This window comes from Grammomys surdaster, unplaced genomic scaffold (genome assembly GCF_004785775.1).
Source record: "Grammomys surdaster isolate TR1022 unplaced genomic scaffold, NIH_TR_1.0 271, whole genome shotgun sequence".
NCBI classification, from domain to species: domain Eukaryota; kingdom Metazoa; phylum Chordata; class Mammalia; order Rodentia; family Muridae; genus Grammomys; species Grammomys surdaster.
Window position 1 is genome coordinate 1,697,558 of NW_021604712.1, and position 21,624 is coordinate 1,719,181.

Consider the following 21,624-nt stretch of genomic DNA (forward strand, 5'->3'; position numbering starts at 1 on the left):
TGAGGGCAAGCGCTCTTTTAGACAGTGGCCTCTAGGAGAGTGGCATTCTGTGTCTATGGATATAGCAGAGGCTCAGTAAACATTTGAGGCAGGAGGAAGAGAAGGGATCACAGCGGGATGCTTGTGACCGATGAAGCATCGTGCATCAGTGAGGAAGAAGAGAAAGAAGCAAGAAGTGGCAGAGGACAGGGTCAAGTTCAATGTAAGAAGGGCCATCTTTCCCAAACGACCACGTTTGCCTTTTATCCTCAGGTGCAACTTGGCTCCAGTACAGGAGTATGCCCGGGATGTGGGCCTCAAGACAGACCTAGTGACCATGAACCCCTCAGTCATCCAGCGGGCCTTTGAGGACCTAGTGAACGCCACGTGGCGGGAGAAGCTGCTGCAGCGGCTGCATGGCCTCAACGGGAGCATACTGTGGATACCTGCCTTCATGGCCCGGGGTGGCAAGGAGCGTGTGGAGTGGGTCAACGCTCTCATCCTGAAGCACCACGTCAACGTGCGCACGGCTTACCCTTCCCTGCGCCTGCTGCACGCAGTCCGAGGGTGAGTATCCCCTCCCTGCTAAGGGTGGGGTGTGCATGGTAAGCAGGGCTGCGTCTCCGATGCAGTTCCACCTCCACACCCATTAGCCGAAAGCTCTCAGCAAGCCTTTCTGAGCCTCCATCAGGAAGGAGGGAGGTCGGCAAATGGGTATCATCCGGGTGAGCGGCCTGCCTCCCGTCCTCTTAAGAAAGCAATTGGGGGTCGTATTAAGGCTCGGTGGGAATTGATGCAATGGACTTGGGAAGGAAGATGGTGACAGATAGGTCTCATATCTGCCATCTCAGGTAGGTGATCTCCACCAGGAACAAATAGCAGTGACTTTGGTATGTCACCTTAAGCTCTGTGAACTTTAAGTTCCTCGTCACTAAACAGGTACAGGGAGGGTAACGTTGCTGGCGTGTGAAGACTAAATGAGATGAAGTCTGGACACTGTCACCATAGTTGTCACCCACACTCTTGACTTTCACTAAGCCTTGGGTCCAGTCCTTAGCACCACATAGTCAGGGTGTGGTGGCAGTAAACTCGGCACTTGGGCTGTAGAGGCAGGAGGATCAGGAGTTCAAGGCCATCCTCAGCATCACCGTGAGCTCAAGGGCTGCAGGAGGCTCTGTCTCAAAAATAAAAATAAAATAGCTTTTTTTTTAAGAAAGAAGAATTGCTTAAGTCTACATTGATCCAGTTAGGCTTTTCAATAGCCCCAGACAAACTGGTAATTCCTAATTTCATGCTTACTTCTTCCCAACTGTGAGACTAGGCACAGGCCCACCCACCAGGGATCTGGACCAGGAAACTGCCTGGGATCATACCCTAGATCACCACAGCCAGCTGAGCTGTGTATTGAGCAATTACTCACTTGGTTCCAATTATCTATTACGGGGGTAAGAAATCACTCCAAAATTTAGGATTGAGAAAGACAATAACTGTCCTTCTCAATTGCTCTGCATCGGGAACTCAGAAATGCCTTGGCTGAATGGTTCTAGGTCAAGGTGTACCACACAGTTGCCGTCAGATGGTGGCTGGGGATGGGACACTGGGCACAGCTGCTATTGAGTGCATCTCTCTCCACATCATCTTGGGATTAGAACCTAAGCAAATGGGTGGATGGCGGATGGCGGATGGCGGATGGCGGATGGCGGATGGCGGTCCCATACCGAGATACAAGCGCTTGAAGAAGCCTGGGTGCTGGGATGGGGGCAGGCGCTGAGGAACTGAGTAGCTTCGTGAACATAAATTTGAGATGTCTGTTACAAATATACATCCCTGACCTACCCAACAGTCCATCCAAGCAAGGGGCCAACCGCAGCCCTGGTCCACAGAAGCTCCCAGTACTGACTCCTTGCCAACTTGGACACATGGGAATGCTCTCTCGAGGGGCTCCAACATAATAACTGGGAAGCCATCTGAGTCACCCACAGAGGGCCCATGCTCATGCAACCAGGTGACTGGAAGGCATCCATGCCTATGAACAAAGTGGGGATGTACTTTGATATGTGTTATCACAGAGAACCCACAGGCCCCAAAATAGATCTAGAGACAAACCGCAAGGGTAACCACGGTCAAGGCTGGTGAAACAGAGTCTTCCATATTCCAGAGGGACACAGTAGGCTCTGGAGACCCTCTTTTGCATCTTTCTGCTCCAGTCCATAACAGCAAGAAACCTTGAACTCCAGGGCTTAGGCCCCAAGCCTCAAAGGGCCTTTATTCATGGAAGGACGCCTCCCGAGTTGATTTGAAGATTCAAGGAGATACTGGAAGGCAAGGAACTGCCCTTTGGCAATAAGAGCAGAAGTCCTCTAGATGCGGCTGCAGGCAGCCACCTGGAAGAAGCCGCTACAGCCAGAGCTATTTTTAGCCATAATTGACTCACTTTCATCTGTCAAAATAGCAGTAAGCAGCAGTAATGAGCCCTTTAAACAAACAGGCTGTTGATCCTGGGAGCAAAGCAGCTTTCTTTGCAGGCAGGCCAGGAGGGAGTACTGCAGGAGCAACAGGTGAGCTGCCCCACCTCACACCTTCAACCAGGAGAGGAGGTGCAGAAGGTGCCTGGTGATGGATTTCCTCAGACAGACCCCTCGATCTTGTGAAGTACTGAGGCCAATGAGGAGATAGGCAGCCTATGTCATTTGGAGAAAGCTTGCCTCCATCTCAGGGTGGCTTTACCTGGTGTCCACTGGAAATGAAGGAACAGGCTGGGGGTGCCGAGTGAAACCATGAGAGAAATGTCAAGAAGGTGGTAGAGAAGAAGGTAGGGGACCAACTATGCATAAAGGATGCTCTATCTGGACATCATAAAGAAAACCCATAGAATAAGCACAAGTATTTACAAGTAGTATGTCTGGTGAGGGACCAACATCCAGGATCTATTCAGAACTCGTACAGCTTAACCGCAGAAGCACAGGCAACCCAATTCAAAAATGGGAGAAGGTTTCAAATAGACATTTCTCCAAAGAAGATATGCAAATGGACAGTTAGCACATGACAAGTCATTCAGCATCACCAATGACTGCAGAAAGCACAAAACCACAGTGGGGCTTCACGGCACACCTAGGAGCATAACTGTCATCAAGTAAATTAAGAAAGCGGACAGAAAACAACACGTATCTGTGAAGACTTGGGGAATCTGGAACTCTGTGCTCTGCTGGCAAGGATCCTAAATAAGAATCTCCTTTTGAGGTGTGCTAGTATCTTTGCTAACCAATGCTCAGGAAAATCCAGTGATCTCATACAAGGTGACTCAGCCATTAAGTGGAACAACCAAGAGTAGAACCATGTCATCTGGCTCCCAGGGTAGCAAGTGCAGTGGGAACTTGTACCTCTTCACTTCCAGATCTGCAGGGGCCGTGGGAGTTCAGTGGGCTTAGGAATAGCACCCTGGTATAGAGACTCTGTTCACACAACAGTTACCCAGGGTCTGGGGCAGCTTTCCCTAGAGGCAGGACAAGATGAATTGTCAGAACACTTCAGCATCTCGATACCTATTACCACCTAGTGGGACACTATCTTCATAAAACCTTCTCATCGATGAACCAGATGGGTTTGTCTTCCCTGATTTCTTTGGCTATTTCTTTGCATGGGAGATAGTCTTCTGGAGAAAAGCAGACATACTCAGATGTCAACTCTTCAATCACACATTCTGAATGCTGTGTGAAGGAACTGAAATGGAAAATAGGAAAACAGATGGGGCACATGATATCTTAGTTATCACTTATGGGCCAGACACCATGCTGAGCCTGATCCCATGTAATGGTAAGGCTAGACTTAGTCTTGTTATTCCCCTTTTAAAGATAGAGAAAGTGAACCTCATAGAGTAATTCATTTACACAAGACCCCCTGGAAGGGACAAGAGTAAGAAAAACAATAACAGCACCAAAAAGCTATATTATCTTGCAGGCAAAAACCAAAGAAACAGAGGTAGATTATACTAAGGCTACAAAAGACAGAGGCAGGCTGGGAGTGCAGCTCTCTTGCTTTGCATTCGTGAAACTCTTGGTTCCATCCTCAGCACTGCCAAATGTATGAAAACAAAATCCAGAAGTAAAACAAACTCCTCAACTCCTGTTTTCTGTGCAAAGAGGGTAGGAGTGGATCTATGGCCTGGAGAAAGTGAGCTGATCCTTGACGCCTTACCTGCAGGTCCATTTGCTGCCCTCCCCCTCTCTCCAAATATAGAAGGACCGTGGCGACTCCAATCTTGCAAAGGCAAGGATAGAGGCCTGACCTCCAGTAATTAAAGGAAACCTTGTAATGCTCTGGTCCTCCTGTTGTTGTTCAGTGAGGCATGAGGGCCATATCCATCTCAATGTCTTTTTCCTGGAGAGGGGATATTTTTTACATCAACCCCTATGTAGTCAGGCTTGTCCCTCAGGGAACCCAGAAAGATATTTTTAATTTTTATTTATATTCCCTTGTAATGTTTAGCCTTGCAGCCTAAGCAAGAACTTAGATCGCCAGTCAGAGGGAGTTCTGGATGGCCTCTCTCTGCTTGGTCTAGGGGAGAGAGTCCCTTATTTATTTATTTATTTATTTATTTATTTATTTATTTGTTTGTTTGTTTGTTTTTCAAGACAAGGTTTCTCTGTGTAGCCCTGGCTGTCTTGGAACTCATTCTGTAGACCAGGCTGGCCTCGAACTCAGAGAGAGTCTCCTCTTTTAGGTTAGGTGGAGATGGGTTTTGGGAACACCCTGGATAGAGTAACAACCTCGTCTTAAGTCTCGTGGTCTTCCATAGCTAACTTATGATAATGTACCTGAATAGGTTTTGCTATCAAACCATCTATCTGTTGCTTCACAAATTTAGTAAGCCTATTAAAGGCCCAGGGGCCAAAAGAAATAAGTAAAAGTAACTCAATTAATAGTCTCAAAATGGTACGAAGTAGGGTTGACAAACAGGTTGGGCGCCAAAATGTCCTGTCCAGCAGGACATTAAACAGGGGTCTTGGAGATCACCTGAAAGAGAAGATGGGGGAAAACAGGCGAACTCGAAGGAAGGATGACCTGTCTATAGTCTGATCAGACTGCCATTTTTACTTTTGTACACACAGGTTATATACACAAAAAGGCAGGATGTGGGAAAGGGGATGATGCAGGAATGTGAGTGTTCAGGGGAGTACAGATATCTTCCAGAACAGAGTGTCAGCTGGGTAAAGGTTCAGGGGACAGGACACTATGACTCTGCCTATGATTCACTTGTCCTTATCTAAGTTGGTACTATCTACCAAGGTTACCTATTTACAAGGTCTATGACTAGCCAGGCTTGGCAGCCTTCTACCAAAGCTGCTTGTTTACAATAACTTCCAGCCATCTGTTTCAGTGTTTTTCCACAGAGACCCAAGACGTGGTGCTAGCAGGCATGTATGTCAGGCCTATTGTTGATTTTAGGCCTTCAGTGTATAAGTAGGGCTGCTCCTGACACTGACCTAAGCCAAAGGCCTTCTGCATGTACTCTGGATGAACATCAGCATCACCTGGGGACTCTTTAGACTTGTACATCTTCAGACCACCCAGAGGTGCAGAATCACAAGGCCTAGGAAAGCATCCAGCAATCTGTGTTTTAATAGGTCTTCCACCTGATTCTTGTAATGGCAAAAACTTGTGAATCACTGCTACCACTAAATCAAGACCAGTTAACATCCAGGAGAGACTAGCAGCTAGGTACTCTGAACAGCTAGCCATGGTCTCTTCTAGATTGAGCTGCACTGGAAGGATTTTGAGGCAGTCATCTTGGCTCTGATTAAACACACACACACACACACACACACACACACACGGGAAAACTATGGACACAGTAAGCCCAAGTTTGGGAAGGTTATTCATCCAGGATTTCATAAACAGAGGGTTGGAAGAAACATCACAAATAACTGTGCTCACCAGACAATAGCAGGGAGTGTTGTCCTGCCCTGGGTGAAGGAAAGAGCAGGCAGTATGATGTGATCTATGTAGTCCCTTTATTTATTTACATAGGGTGTAATTCAGCTACAGGGACAAGGTTCTTCATGGCAACTTAAAGAGATGTGGCCTAGTAGACAATTGGGACAAGGAATGACATATGCTAGCTTTCTTCTTGGAACAGCCTTGTAGATAGAACACTAATTCAGTTCTCCTTTTATTCTAAGGAAACTAAGACTGGGAGATTTTAAGAAAATTATCCTGGTGAGAAGGGGGGAGCTAGGATTAGACTCTGCCTATGTGAAATTGAGAGGTCTCTACACATCCTCCTGCCACTCCTCATATCCATGACAGATGGACAAACCACTCTCTAATGACCACAGACTGGCCAATGATGCTAAATTCATTGTGTTCAGGTTGACATTATTGACCTCTGTGACCCTGACTCCAGGCTCAGACCCTGCCTCCGTTTCTGCCAACGGCTGACATAGGTCATTGTTAGTTCAGATAACAAATTCACAAGTGAGACGATTCTCGTAGAAGTTTCCACATTCAGAGTCTCCGTTAATCTAAGGGAAGGAACTGAAAATTCTGACAAAACCACAGTTCTGCCATTGCGCACAGTGGTGGCTTGAAACTGTGAGTGGACAGATGACTACCACAAAGGTTTCCATGATCTCAGGGCACAACTGTGGATTTTTAAGCACCTTTCAGAGGCAGGGAGGTCAGACATCACTTTATTACTCTGTTTAACCAGATCCCACTTGAAGAGTCACATGTGCTTTTGGGGTACCAGACTGGAAAAGGACCACGGTGGCAGAAAAATTGAGGAATTGAAATGTTTGGGAAGGGAAGGCTCTGGGGAGCATCCGAACATCTGCATTCAGTCAGGGGCTCTCATCAGACACTTAAAAGCTCCCAGGGTACTTTAGGCTGATGAAATAAAGCCCTTGAGGGACTGCTATATTGGGCCTGTGAGGCTGCCGGTGGGTAGGGGAAAGGAGTGGGGAGAGCGAGCCATCTGGCCACTGGTGAGGACATCCCAACTCCTGAGAGCCTCAGCAGCCAGGTGGCTCCTTTAGGAAGTAATAAATCTTCAGCACCTTTTGAAATGTCTGGGTTAAGTGAATCCATTTACTGGGGCTGTGAGGAGGGGGATCCATGTTGTTCACACCAAACTGGTACATTGTTCAGTGAGGAGGACCTGAGAAAAGGACTGACTGAGAAGCTTAAACAGTAGCAATGGGTCCTCTCATAACTCTAGAGACTGGGATCCCCAAAATTAAAATGTGGCAGCATTATCCCCCTCTGAGGGCTATGAGACACCTATCTAAGTCTCTCTTCTTTATCTGGTGGCTGTCTTCACACTCACATGACACAAACATTTCCATTTACAGGGACATAAGACACCTTGGATTAAAGCCCATCCTAATGTCTAATTTTAATCTGGATACTTCTGAGGTTGTCTCACGAAATAAGGCCACACACTAAGGTACCAAGAGTTAGATAGGACAGCCTTCAACTGATGAATTTGAGGAACAAAACAGTTATGCTCTACTCCAGAGTTCTTTGAGTCGATGAATCAGTGCACTTACCAGCTCCAGTCCATCTGAGATTGTGACCTGGGCATTGCAAGGAGCACAGTGCAAAGCTAGTGCTGGCAGAGCCTAGCCAACAAGGTCCCAGCACAAGCAGTTCGCCCAAGAGCTTTGTCAGCCTGCAGAGTGGCCCAGCGCCCTGGCTGGCTGTTGGCCAGGGAGGAGAGTAGGAGAGAGGATGGACAGCCAGGCAGTTATGTGTGGCACAGTAAGTGGGAAACTAGTCAGCAGCTGGCCATGAATGGTTCTAATTCAATTACAACAACTGGGAAGGCAGTGACTCACAGAAAGAGCCACCCCTTGAGCAGAGCAGCATCCCACGGGGCCCTAAGCAGACGCTCTGTAAATTGGTGCCAAATTAAGTACCAGGAAGGTTGAGGCTTGTCTTGGAATGGCACTTATTCAGGTCCCCTTCTGCCAGGGCTTAGAGAGGACGATCATTGGTGGGGTCCTGCCATCCATCACTGTGAGCAGAAGCCTGAAGGCCAAAGAGCAAGCTGGATGAGAGCATAGACAGTACAGAGAACAAAGGGACAGCCCAGCATCAGCAGGGGAGCTTTCTCCATGCGTGCCACCCCAGTCCACAGTGGGCATCCCTAGCCCATACCCTTCTCTCTTGCTGCTCTAGTGGGCAGATAGCCAAGGAACTACAGTTGACTTTCTGGACGTATGTTCTATAGAAAAGAAAGATTGTCTGGGCTGGAGACATAGATGGCTTAGCAGTTAAGAACACTGACTGCAATTCTATCAGTCAAGAGGCAGAAGCAGGTGAATCTCTGAGTTCGGCGCCAGCCTGGTCTACAAAGTGAGTTCCAGGACGGCCAGGGCTACACAAAGAGACCCTGTCTTGGAGGGGGAAAAAAAGGCCAAGAGAGGAGAAAATATGTTTGTTTAAGACGTATATGGTTGCAGCAAGATACAGTTCAAATGCAGGGTTAAGATGCTTCATAAGAAACTTTATAGGCTGTGCTGTATTGATAGCCTCCTCCACCTGCTAACCCTGGGGAGGAAAAGGAAAGCCCAGAATAGTTAGTGACTGTGAAGCCTTCCCTCTAAATTAAATGAGCTTGAAAAGATCCAGCCCATCCCTGTGTTCCCTCCCTTTGGCGGAATTATATGTGTTCTGGCTGCTCTTTCCGAGGTCCTGAGTTTAATTCCCAATAACAGCATAGCGGCTCACAACCATCTACAGTGAGATGTGATGCCCTTTCTGGCATGCAGGTGTACATGCAGATAGAGCACTCATATACATAAGATGTATAAATAAATAAATCTTTAAAAATATAAAAAGAAAAGATTGTCTATAGATTGGGACACATTCAGATACTGTTTATTTGTGTACATGAATGTGCGTGTGTTGTGGGGTGTGTGTGTGTGTGTGTGTGTAAAGGAAATTAAGCCCCTCGTTTCTCATCCTCCTCCAGGAGTCAAGCAGTGAAGCTGGTTCTCTGTAACTATGTGTCTTTTTACACATAGGGAATCTGTGTGCACTCACATCTTTCTAAACTGAAAACTATCCCATCTGGATGGACGCCACCTTATGGTCCCTCAAAGCTGCCTGGCCATACCTGGTACATCTGGCTCATCACCTGTGTAGGCAGAGGCATTGTTCCCAGTCTTTGCTGCAGTAATGGATAAATCCATCCATCACTTCTGATCATTTTTGCAAACTATTTGTACCTGTGGGCTTGCTCTTTAGTTGCGTCTTTGCTAAAAAGGAAGATGGATACATGCCTTGTTGATCTTTACAGCTATTGCCCAACTGCCCTCCCTAGAGGCAGGCACCAATTTACTTTCACCTACAATTATTGAAAATACTTTGCTTTCCCAAAACCTTTCCAAAATGTACTATCAACATTTGTCGTCTTTACCAGTCCAGCGAAACTGGCATCTGGTTATTGTTATTTGAAACTGAAATGAACAAGGTTGGATATAATCTGCTTGTTTGTATGTGGCATCAATTTAAACTCTGGAATCTGGCCGCAAGGTTTAAGCTCCCAACAAATGATCTTTTTGGAGTCCTCCTGGCCCTTTAGAGTAACAGATAATTCTTAAGTATGAAAAATAATCTCTCTGCACTCAATGTGCCCACTCTGTATCAGGAAGGGCCCTCCAAATAACCAGAATCATGGTTTTGTTTTTTCTCCTTTGTTGAAACAATGTGCTATCTAAACTGGTGTTAGCCTATCACATGCATAGTCTTGCTTGCTTCCTAGATGGGTAGAATAAGATGGGTGAGCCCATATACCTCTCCTGACAGTGCTCCCAATGACCTCTGCCAGCCAGGTATCATTGAAGACTTATGAAATATGCACTTCATGCATGTCCTATGCTAGGATCTAGGGTTACAGAGAAAAAGGAAGTCAATCTGTTTCCTTATAGAATTTGGAAGTGTAAAGAGGAAACAATAGGCAAACTAAGAATCAAAGTGTAACGTGGTAGGTGCTGTGATAGGCGATCAGCACACAGGACCAAAGCCATCCATGAAGGACCTGAAGGTTTCAGCAGGAAGTGATATGACAACTGAGAACATTCTAAAGTAGCTGACCAAAAACATATAGTTTCGAAAGGCTTTGGAGAAAACCAGGATGCTTCGGTGACAGTTGAGTGGTACAAAGTAGTGATGAGAAAGATTTGCAGCCCTAGACTGCTGACATATCCAGCCTGATGGGGGCCATTGATTTCATCCTGTGTGCTCATAGGATCATTGAAACTTTTGATGACTTGGTCATGTTTGAAAGTATACTTGACCTAGATAGAATATTAGTGTAGATAAGCCTGGAGACCTAGACACCTAGGAACCAGAATCCCCCCTCATTCCCATGGCTTCACTAGGAGAGTGTGTGTGTGTGTGTGTGTGTGTGTGTGTGTGTGTGTGTATGTGTATAAGGAAGCATGCATCCATATGTGTGCATGTGGAGGCCAGAAGTCAACCTTAGGTGCCAACCAAGGAAAGGTTTTGTTTGAGACAGTTTCTTGGTACAGGACAGGATGTAAGGCTCAAAGATTAGGTTGGGCTTCTCCAGCTTTTGAAGAGATTATGTTCCAGTCCTCATGTCTGCAAGGCAAGTACTTTACCAACTCTTGACAACAGCCCCAAATTCTAAGGTAAAGCCAGAACTTAAGTGTCCTGCAAAACGGACAAATTCACCCTGAGATTAACCAGGACGTAGAAGAGACTTAAGTGTACAGCCAAGGAAAGAACAGCAGTGGGCTGTGGGGCCTTTAGATCTAGGCTGATCCATGTTGCAGAGGACCACAAAGCAGTAGTGTCGCCAGTGACTTTCTTCCAGGCTGTACTGCTAAGCTTGGACAAAGCATCATCAAATGTCATTCTCATCTCCCTATGGACATTCCTTCCCTACAAGGCCATGATGAGCCCTGTCCCACAGTTATTAGCTGCTTGGAGAAAACCCTCACTGTCCCCTCTCCAACCAGTGTCAGCCATTATTCTCAGCACGTGCTACACCCAAGAATCCAGGGTGAAGGAAGGAAGGAAGCACTTTAAAGGTAGCTTTGGCAATCTTCATTGATTGGTGCCCATGCTCATAAAATACAGTGCTTAACTGGCACAGTTATTGGGGTGGCCAATTTGAAAAATAATTACTGCCGTCTTTGAGATTACTTTGCCTTCTAATTAAAATCTCAAGATTAGGATATTAAAGGTGCATTGTCAATACAACTCTGTGGATGCACCCAGCTAACCTCATTTGGGAAGGCAAAATTAATTAGTTTGTGTTTTAACACCCAGCTGTTATCCCAAGGAAAGGAATCGTCTACAAGTCAGCCACGCACATGGTCTCTAAATTGGCCAGAGAGACTGTGGAGACAGAAAGGAAATCAAGAGTGATCTGTTCCTACCTAACGTTGTCAGCCTCTATTACAAGCTGCCCATTAAATGGAGCCCCCCCCCCATGTCCCTGTCAGACATGGCTCAGGAGTTCTTGTTTACCCTGGAGGCAGAATGGGGGGAGTAGGTGAGTCTCTCAACCAAGAGCCATCACACTTTGGTTTATTCTGGAAACTTGTGGGCCATTAACACCTTTCTCAGGTAGTGATTATGAGTGGAAACTCTGGCACTGGGTCTGAGGAGCCTGTCTTCTGTTTCTGTCTCAATGTCTGCAGTTCAGAAACTGTGCACAATGCTAGCTTCTCCTTTCTTCTTTCCCACGTCTTCCTGTTTTTCAATTTCATTTGAGTGAAATGGATGTGGCACACAACAGACCTCAGGACTATTATTTCCAAACCTACTACACTGACAAACTTCAAGTCCCAGGAATACAAATTAGATGCTTGTGTCTTGTTTTTACCAAATGTAAGGTGAGTTGTTCCTGGCTCTCTTTCAACAAGTGGTCTGAATACCTATAATGCATCCTATTTTAACCAACCCATCTCCAGATCAGAGGAAGAGAATGTAGAAGTAGAAGCCTCTCTTGTTGTAGCCTGAGTACCAGAACTGGTGATATAACCCAGTTAAACTGCAAGGATGCTGGGATGTGTGGGGGAGCACACTATAAATTCCAGAATTGCTATTGTCTCTGCCTAAATACAGTATGCAGGGAGATGGATGACTGAATTCTACAAAGAAATGTAAGCCTTGGACCCAGTTGCTAAGCACAGAAGGGAGTAGGGGGAAAGCTCATGGTGATCAGGTAGTGTGACTGACAGGTTGAGCCAGGGGGAGTTAGAAGAAAAAAAGAGACAGTTTCCAGGAACAGGTGATGTATGTGTTTAATTTTGGGAAAGAGAAAAAGAAAGTTCACTCAAGGAGCAGATGGAAAAAGGTATGGAGTGCAAAGATCTCAGTATGGGCATGTTATGGCACTGTCTCCTGCTAGCTGCTTGCTTGTCCCATTGATTAAACTTACACACCCCTTCTGGGCATAGCACTACTGGCTGGAATATAAATTCATTTCAGGAAGTCGTCCCCTGCTAAGGCCTTACTATCAGAAAGTAAATAAAGCATAAATCCCTAGGATGGTGTTTGGTCGCATTAGCTCAGGGAGTGAGAATCCGTGGGATTCATGGGGCCCTGGATAATGTCAGCTACAACTTGCTGGACTCTGGATAACAGTAGTTGCAGCTACAGCCATGTCACCTCAACCCTGACCCATATGGAATCACTACAGGGCAAAAACTACCCAGAGACCAAGACTGGGAAGCACATTTTATATCCAAACTCTGTCTAATCCTATGCATATCGGTCTTGCTTCTGCTTGGGAAAATCTCCCTGGTTTACTATGTTTGCCTCTGTTCACTGAAAGAGGAAGACAACTTCAATCTAGGAGGCTGGTACTCTAACCACAAACAGAATCTGTCTGACTCACTCATTAACTCAGTACGATCTCACATGATATTTTTAAGTAAATATATTTTTGATAGTGTTGGGAATTGAATCCAGAATCTCATGCATGCTGGTCAAGTGTTTTACCACTGAATGCCCACGATGTTCTAGATACACACACATACATACATACATACATACATACATACATACATACATACATACACATACACACACACACACACACACACACACACACACACAGAGTTTCTAGTGCTTTAAAAAATAACTCAGAAAATCTTAGTATCACCTTACAGAGCAACAATAAAAGTGATTGTTCCTGAAGATGCCACCATTGCCACTGCCCCCTATTATGTGACAGCAGAGTCTGGACACTGGTTCTCCTTATACACACTCCAACTCCCAGTTTACTCCACTGTAACTCAGCCAGGCTGCTGGGCTGGCTGAGTTCTCATCTTTTCTATATTTACTCTGTTCCACTTTCCCTTCAGGTTCTTTCCCACCTCATAGTCAGAGCAGGAGTTCCTTGAGAACTTCTTAATGTCCCAGTCTGTGGTATGACCAGTATGTGAAACCCTGGCTGAGGAGCAGCATACTGTGAGAGGGCTACTGAAGTCAAGGCAAGACCTCAGTTGGGATACATGAAGAGAGTGGCTGTGGAATATTATTAAGATGGTTGGTATATTAGTCAGGCTTCTCTAGAGTAACAGAACACATACATACACACACACACACACACACACACATATTATTTGTTTGCATGACTTACAGGCTGTGGTTCTGCTAACACAACAATGGCTAACTATGAATGGAAGGACCAATGAATCTAGTAGTTTTCCAGTCCACAGGCTGGATGCTTCAGATGGTCTTCAGTATATGCCAGGATCCTGAAAAAGTAGGCTCTAATACCACTAAAGAATAAATTTGCTAGTGAGGCCAAAGCAAGTAGGCGAAAAGCAATACCTCCCTTCTTCATTATTCTTAAACAGACCTCCAATAGAAGGTATGGACCAGATTAGAGGTGGGTCTTCCCACCTCAAAAGTTCTGGATTCACGGTCTATCTTCCCACCTCAAAGATCAAGATTAGAAATGAATCTTTCTTCTTCATATTAAGCAAAAATCCCTCACAGGGATACAGATATAGCCAGGGCAGTTTCCACCATGGAATTTTGATGGCCTGTGGAACAGGGAGAGGTTTCTGAGAGATGCCCAGGAGGCTGTGAAGAGTTGGGAGGGGTGTCAGGGGGGTGTCAATGGTTGACCATCACCATAGAAACATCAGCAGTATAGAAATGAAAGGAGAGATATGTGTTGTGTCCACAGGTTTGCTCCTTGCTGGTTTGAATTCTATCGTGTTTGCAGTTACCACAGCCACTACATGGCTCTGTCTTTGTCACTACATCTTTTTCCCTGTTGGAAAATCTAGTTGCTAGGAAGTTTCTAGGTTCTGATAGATTAAAATAATGGGGAGGCAGAAGAAAGAGAGTCTCCAAGTGACAGACTTACAGAACAACCATGGTTGTACAAAGGACCACCAAGTTCCCACTGTGCCCAGGAGAACCACAGGTCTGGATATGGTCGTCTGGACCCACAGTCTCCTATCTCAAGGTCCAAAGGGACATTAACATTACACCAGACAGTTAGTTCTGTTGCTGGGGGATGGGGGGGGTCCTCAGAATACCTTTTATTTGATCAAATGTTGCAAATATTGTATACTTTAATTACAAGGATTATTATTCATAAGCTAATGCTTCCAAACAAAGAAGCAAGGAAATGCTCTATGGTTGAGTCTGGAATCTTTTGGTTTCCCTTTCTGAGCTGCAAAAAGAGCCATTGTACATAATTTCTGTGGGCTTCTAGGAAGCTTTCCCCTCCTCTCCACTCCCTGTCACCTAAAATCACTATGAACATACACACACACACACACACACACACACACACACGCACGCACGCACCAGTTTCAACAATAAGTAAACATTTTGCTCTGGTGTCCTACTCCCAGAATGAATTTAATAGGCTCATTTGAGGGTGAAGTTGTATGTGGTGCTGTGCTGGCCTTCACTTCAGTGCAATAGTGGTGACTGGGAACCTCTAAGACGCTGTGCTATGGATGCTGTTTAAGGACAGAAAATCATGGCCTGGGTCTGGTTTAGAGACACATTGGGCCAACTCAGTGGTCAGCAATTCTGCCTTCCCATTGGCACAGAAGTCTGGCTATTAAAAACTCATTCTGCTGGGGGACAGTGGAGCTTTAACTACAAATAAAGAAGCGGGGGGGGGGGGGGCCCTGCTCAGTGTGAGCTCCAGAGCCATACAGTAAGAAATCGAGAATGACAGCAAGCAGAAAGTTTCTCACATGTAGAGAAATTTCTAAACTCTCCTGGAATGTTGGAACCTGGAGGTGTCTAGCTACACATCAAATGCGACAAATGCGGTTCATCAGAGAGAAGTGACCTTCTCAGAGACACAGATGGAACAGAAGCTAATGATGGAACCATCTGAATTACATGTCTCCATCCTCTGGCCATGATTCCTCATCCAGAATGAAGATGGCCCCTTCTATGCTGTGGTCCTGGCTAAGATACACAGGAATGCACAGAACTCCACTCATGTAGGACGCCTCATCCAATGCCCTGCTCTCTGTACTTCTCTGTGTTTTCTCCCATCACTCTTTGACCAAGTCCTAACACAGGAAACGTATAGACAGAATCCAGCCCAGACCACCATCCAGAGTGCCTTGGCTCTGCAGAAAAGTGACATACATGACCAGAGAAGGTCAGCTGCCTCAGAGGGCAGGGCTTCTTGGAGCACTGATAGGAAGCAAGTCTAACTGTGCCTGCTTAAGTGGCAAAGACGAATGAAGAAGGCAGTGAGCACAGTGTAAGCAAACATGCTTTAAGAGAGATTAAGGCCATGCATGGACACGCCCGTGTATGTTGACGGTGGCTCTTTAACACTCAACTTAGTGTGGCTGCATAGTCATAACTGAACCCATACGGTCGCAAAGCCAAAAGTATTCATCATCCAGCCCGTTACAGAAAACTGCTAACCCTGCTTTGGTTGTCAATGGATTTTGAGTTCAAGGCAAGGTACATAACACAGGGTGACTTCAGGATGCCAGTTTCCATCTTGGCACCCCAGACCTCGTAGACTCACACACAGGAAAGCACCAACTCAAGGTGTAGTCCAGGTGCTTAACCGTGGAGGTTGTCAGACTTCTGAGAAGGAAGCTTTGGGTCTATGACATGACTGACTCTTGGAGTGGCAGAAGGTGGGCTGCTGGACAAATAAAATTTCTTCCTTCTTGGAAAGTAGTCACAAACACATTTCTTCATTGTTTCTATATGTTTGATTTTAATGTATGAAGTATAGGGGTGCAGGGGGGGGGGGGGTGCATGTGCATGCCTGCATGCAAGTGTGTATGTGTGACAGCCAGAAGTTGGTATTTAGGTATCTTTGCTCTCTGCCTTCTTTTAAGAAACAGGGTCTCTTGCTGAACCCAGAGCTCACTGGTTGGCTAGGCTGGGTGACCAATCAGCTCCAGGGATCCTCCTGTTTCCACTGGGCCCCTACACGGCAGGGTTACAGGTATACTCCACCAGCTTTTACATGGGTACTGAGGAATTCAAACAGGTTCTCCTGCTCGCAAGCCAAGAATTTACCAACTGAGCCATCTTCCCAGGCTTTATTGTTCCTTTTCTAACTTTTTTTTTCTTCTCCAGATATTGGCTGACCAACAAAGTCCACATCAAAAGACCAACCACCGGGCTCTTGATGTACACCCTGGCCACACGTTTCTGCAATCAGATCTACCTTTATGGCTTCTGGCCTTTCCCACTGGATCAGAATCAGAACCCTGTTAAGTACCACTATTACGACAGCCTCAAGTATGGCTACACCTCCCAGGCCAGTCCCCACACCATGCCCTTAGAATTCAAGGCCCTCAAGAGCTTACATGAACAGGGGGCATTGAAACTGACTGTCGGCCAGTGTGATGGGGCTACGTAAGGAGGGCAGTCCATGGGACTCAATGGCTCACTTTCCTGCCAGCTACACCACAGGCAGATGGGAGTCGGGGTGGCACAAAAAAATAGAACAAGCAGGCTAGTGGTTTTCTTTGTTAAAGTGTAAAACAGTGACCAGAATATATATATCTATACCTGCATATATATATTGACCTGAGTATTTATAACTGTGTGGTGTTCATCTAGCATTAGGCAGATAAGCCACAGGAAGAAGGTGTGGAGAACCCACCTGGACCAGATGGAGACTCAGTCCATCTTTGGGGGCAGAAGGACTTGACATGCAAAGAAGCCAGTCCCATGACTTTGGATGACAACCCGCTTCCTAGGCTGGATGGATTTTTGGGCTCATGGATGAATGGAGAGCCACCTGTTGTCAGCTTCCCCGAACCTCCAAATGAAGTGGATTCTGGGTAGCCCAGACCCAGAGATGGCAGCTTGGACCAGTCTAAAGAGGTGCAGTTCATGGAGGAGAGACTTGGAGAGTTCCACTGGGCAAAGAGGCACAAGGAGACCAAGCAGCACGGGTCACAACAGAGCTAAGGCTTTGTTCATGAACTTGAGAGTGCAGCTGCCCAAAAGACAAGCACGATGGCACCTGCGTCCCAGACAAGCCTTCACAGCTATGGAGAGAAGCTGGAGGAAACTCAATGACAGCCCCATATTCTGGTTAGACAAGTACCACCCAGGACTTAGTAGGGCAGAACAGCATGTGACCCTAAAGAGGTAGATTGTTGTAAATCATGGTTTTAGGAACTTATCTTCTAGAAGTTTGCTCCACCTCAGAAAAGGACAAAAGAGTGTACAAAATAGGATCGTTTTGTTGGATGAGGCTCACTGAGGGAGAAGTGACCCTAGGGCTTCAACTTCAAGGTTAGCTTTTATCCCATCCTCTTAGAATGTCACATGAAGGAACTCTACTGTCCCATCTACCACCAGAAAGACACAGCAAGTGCTTGAAAAAGTACAGTCACAATAGGAGTCATCTTGTTCAAAACATATACAATCAGCTTTCTAGGCACCTCACAGAGCCCTAGAATTGGACACCTGGAAGACTGTGATGCATCTAACCCTGGGTCTCTGCAGTCACTCCCTGTTTGCTTTCTGCATCCTGCACTCTGAGAGTCCCCTGCAGCCAGCCTGGTGTGTCAATGTCACCTTGTCACTTTCTCATCTTGACAGTCATACCTGCCCACACCGAGCTCTTCTGGGAGAGGTTCCAGTGTCTACCCTATATCCCTGCCCACTCTTACCCCCACACCATCAACCACTGCTGAGTCTTTGAAAAAGCCTTCCCCCCCACACTCTGTTAGGACTCCCACTTAAGACTTGTTTTTCTTGTAAAAAGCCCAAAGCCAAACACAGTTCCAAACACTGGACATAATCTCCAGGGAAAAATCTGGGCTCAATGCCAACAACTTAGGGGTTGGACTTACAGGTCACACACAGCAAAGCCTTAGCCAGCTTGATGTGTTAGCTGTAGTTCCCTTGCCTGATAAATAATGGTGTTTTTAAACATATTTAAAAGATAAATGTAAAAACAAACAAAACAAAAAACAAAAAAACCCCACTATTATCTTGAAGGTGAAGAGAGTTTTAAAAAAACAAAGTAATCAAGATCTGTTCCCAAGCATATGAGGCCTGACATAATTAATCAACAGCCATTCAGAGCATGATGCTTGCTCTAAATTAATGGCTGACGGGAAGTGAACAGAGGCAATAGAGGGGTACCCTAGAACCATTAATACTGTGTACATTCCCTCCAGCCCCAAACAGGCTGAGGACGGTACATCTCTGTCCCTCTCTTTGTTCTTGTTACAGTATGAAGCTTGGGATTTTGGATTTGCGTCATAAAATGAATATTTAAAAAAGTAACAGCCATAACAGCCTCCCTGGGAGCTGACTGGCTCAGCCCCCTCATGAACAGTAGACATAATTAGTGTCATATTTTACATGTCTCCAGAGCCTTTCATCTGAAGGCTCTCAGAGGCTCTAGAAGACATTTAATTTCCAAAGTTTGCAGTGCCCTGGAAGAATAGGTCTGATCACCAACAGGGCCTCGCATTAGCAAAGCCTTTGGATGTTAGAACATCCCACATGGACCATGAAGAAGGCTCAGAGGTCAGGTTTCGGAGGTGACCCTGAGCTCCATCCAGAATCCTCTTTATGAAGAGGAGTTAGAGGGCCAGTTGTCTAACTGGACTTACGCAGGCTGTAACCTGATGGGGAAAGGCAGAGGTCCTAGGACTGCCCATATATGCCCTTTCCCTAACTTAGCAGCCCCTGGACTGTTAGAATGATCTGGACATGTAACTGCAGGATCTCTATGGACCTTAGCTTTCCCTCTTGTCATTCTTCTCCAGTCAGCAGCCTAGTGTCCTTTACTGCCTACTGAGAACTCACTTGGGGCTGGGTTCCATTGAAGTCTTTTAACATAGGCTAGTTGACCTTGGCTGGCCCCAGGGAGGCACAGCCTGTACTCTTAACCTCACAGCTGCCATGGAACATGACATCAGCCTCAGCCAGTCCCCTCTACTGTTGGCTACCAGTCACCTCCTCAGTCCTCCTGCCTCAGCCTGCCAGACCTCCATTCACTCTGAGCCCCAGTGACCCCACCCTCAGCCTCTGCCATCACCTCCCCTCCCAAAAAAGGTCCATTTGACATCAGACCTTTTCTCATAATCTCTTGGCCTCTCCCTCCACGTAACCTTCATTCTTCCACAAGTGAGGCTCCTCCCGTAGACAAGGAAGGAGTCTTTCCTTCCATGCTCTCAGACTTTTCCCAGCCCTTCTTGCGATCACCCTGATTCCTATAGCCGCTCCATTTAACTCCTCCACAATCAGACCTTGGCAGGCTCTGCAATCCCTACTGCCACCAGTCCCTTGTACCACACCTTAATGCCCCCTCCTAGCCTACTCCTGGGATCAGCATCTCAGTCACCTCCATGTGCTAAATCAAAAGGCCTCTCTCATTGCAAAGCCCTACAGTGAATTCTCCTGGGCAAGACACCATGTTCTTAAGATTTTACCCTTCCCACCCCAACCTCCATGACCGTTTATTTATATATTTATTTATGTATTTATGAGGTATTTATTGGCATTCCTACCTTGAGCTGAGAAAAGCCGAGGAAGATCTGCCCATTTCCCCCTCTCTTCTCCTTGTACCAAAAAGTAGCCATTTCTTCCAACAAGGTCCTCCCCCAAAGGCCTATAAGCCGTGAATCCATAGTTCCATGCCTTCCTTCAGACACAACTACTACCACCCAAAGAATACCCTCCACTCCCCTTAGCTGTTAGGCTCCACTAGAAGCTCCCAGTTCCAGGATGATACACTGCTTTTTTACCATTCTCTATCTGCTCTGACATCTTGAACTCAAGACATCTGAAGCTAAGCAGACCATCTTCCCTGCATGATCCCTTATTTCCCGGTTGGAACACCAATAATTCTTTCAACACAGTCTGGGTCCCTAAGATGATCACTGACTCTTCCAATGCATTCCCTCATTACTCTTTCCAACTAGTCCCAACTTCACCTCTACTTGTCCCTTGGACCCCTTAGTAGTGATCTCCTCTCCCAGACCTCCCTGAGCATGTGCAATGGTATGTAACTCCAGCTCTTCATGAACTTTACTAAGATCTCCTGGCCCACAAAAATGTGCCCGTCTTTATCCTGACATTACACCCAACCAGGTCACTTCATACCCTGCATTGGCCCGATCCAGAAGAGTTGTCAGTATTGGGAGAGACACCATGTGTCCTGGCCCTGTGCCTTTGGCCTTGCAGTTCGCTTCTGGATCACTCTTGAGTTTCTTCCAAGGCCCATGCAGAGACCACATCCGCCATGAAGCCCTCCCCGATCCATCATGGGACCTCTCCCTCTAGAGAACCACCGCAGCACTTTATTTCTCCCTTTCTCACGGCACTTACCATATTCTGCCTTGTATTATAGCTACTTGTGCACTTGTCCTATGTCTGTTTGTAGACTGTAACCCTGCCAAGGGCAGACACTGTTTTATTCATCTGTACCCATCACAGCATTAGGCGTGGTGCATAGCACACAACAGTTGCTCAATAAATGTTTGTTGGATTAAATCCTGGCTGTCTATAAAGGCTTTTATAGTGAATGAAGCCACTTTGCATCTATCATGGTGAAAGAGCCTTCCAAAAAGTCATGTGGGTAGGACCAAAGCAGAGGAAATATCATTAAACTGAGGCAAAGGCCTGCATGGAATTTTCAACAACATTCTCCCCTTACTCCAGGGCTTTTTCTATAAATCCATGTGGTTACAGCACTAGCTGGAAACGAAAAATTGACTTTAGGTAGATGTGGGCTTTACTGCCCCAGGTCAGCATCACATCTTCTAAGGACGAACCTTAGTGTGAACCACAGCACATATGCCCATCAACACAGGCAGATTTTCACTGTTTCTGGGGAGGACAAATGCCATTTGGGCTTTCATAGGGCCCGGGGGTGTTGAGCTGTAGGATCTCATCCATCATTCCCACTGTTGTTGAGGGTGGGAAACCATCCATCCAGATGGCAGGGAGACCAACAGCTCCAAGAGGCTGCTGTTTGATGAATCTCTTCATGCCTAATTAAGGCTCTCCTTCCAGAATGGAACAGAGACACTTATTGATGCCAGTCAGATGGGACTCCAGACATGAATGCTGCCTCGTAAATGTCCTTAATAGCATCTCCAGTGACACCAACAGCCTGCCCCCACCCACTGACTCTCACCAGCCCTTCGGGATGTCATCTTTTGCCAT

At 46.3% G+C, this 21,624-nt stretch overlaps 1 protein-coding gene across 2 annotated transcripts in view; it reads left to right on the forward strand.

Annotated features, from left to right (window-relative positions):
* The window catches only part of St8sia2 (ST8 alpha-N-acetyl-neuraminide alpha-2,8-sialyltransferase 2), a 72,440-nt gene extending 51,491 nt beyond the window's left edge, over positions 1-20,949 (forward strand). Inside the window, exons 5-6 of one of the 2 annotated variants that reach the window (XM_028776714.1) lie at positions 253-546; positions 16,558-20,949. In XM_028776714.1, the coding sequence (XP_028632547.1) occupies positions 253-546; positions 16,558-16,843 (580 nt within the window). In that variant the 3' untranslated portion in view covers positions 16,844-20,949. The remainder of the gene's footprint in view (positions 1-252; positions 547-16,557) is intronic. The other variant, XM_028776715.1, reaches the window with a different exon arrangement.
* Positions 20,950-21,624: the final 675 nt, after the last annotated feature.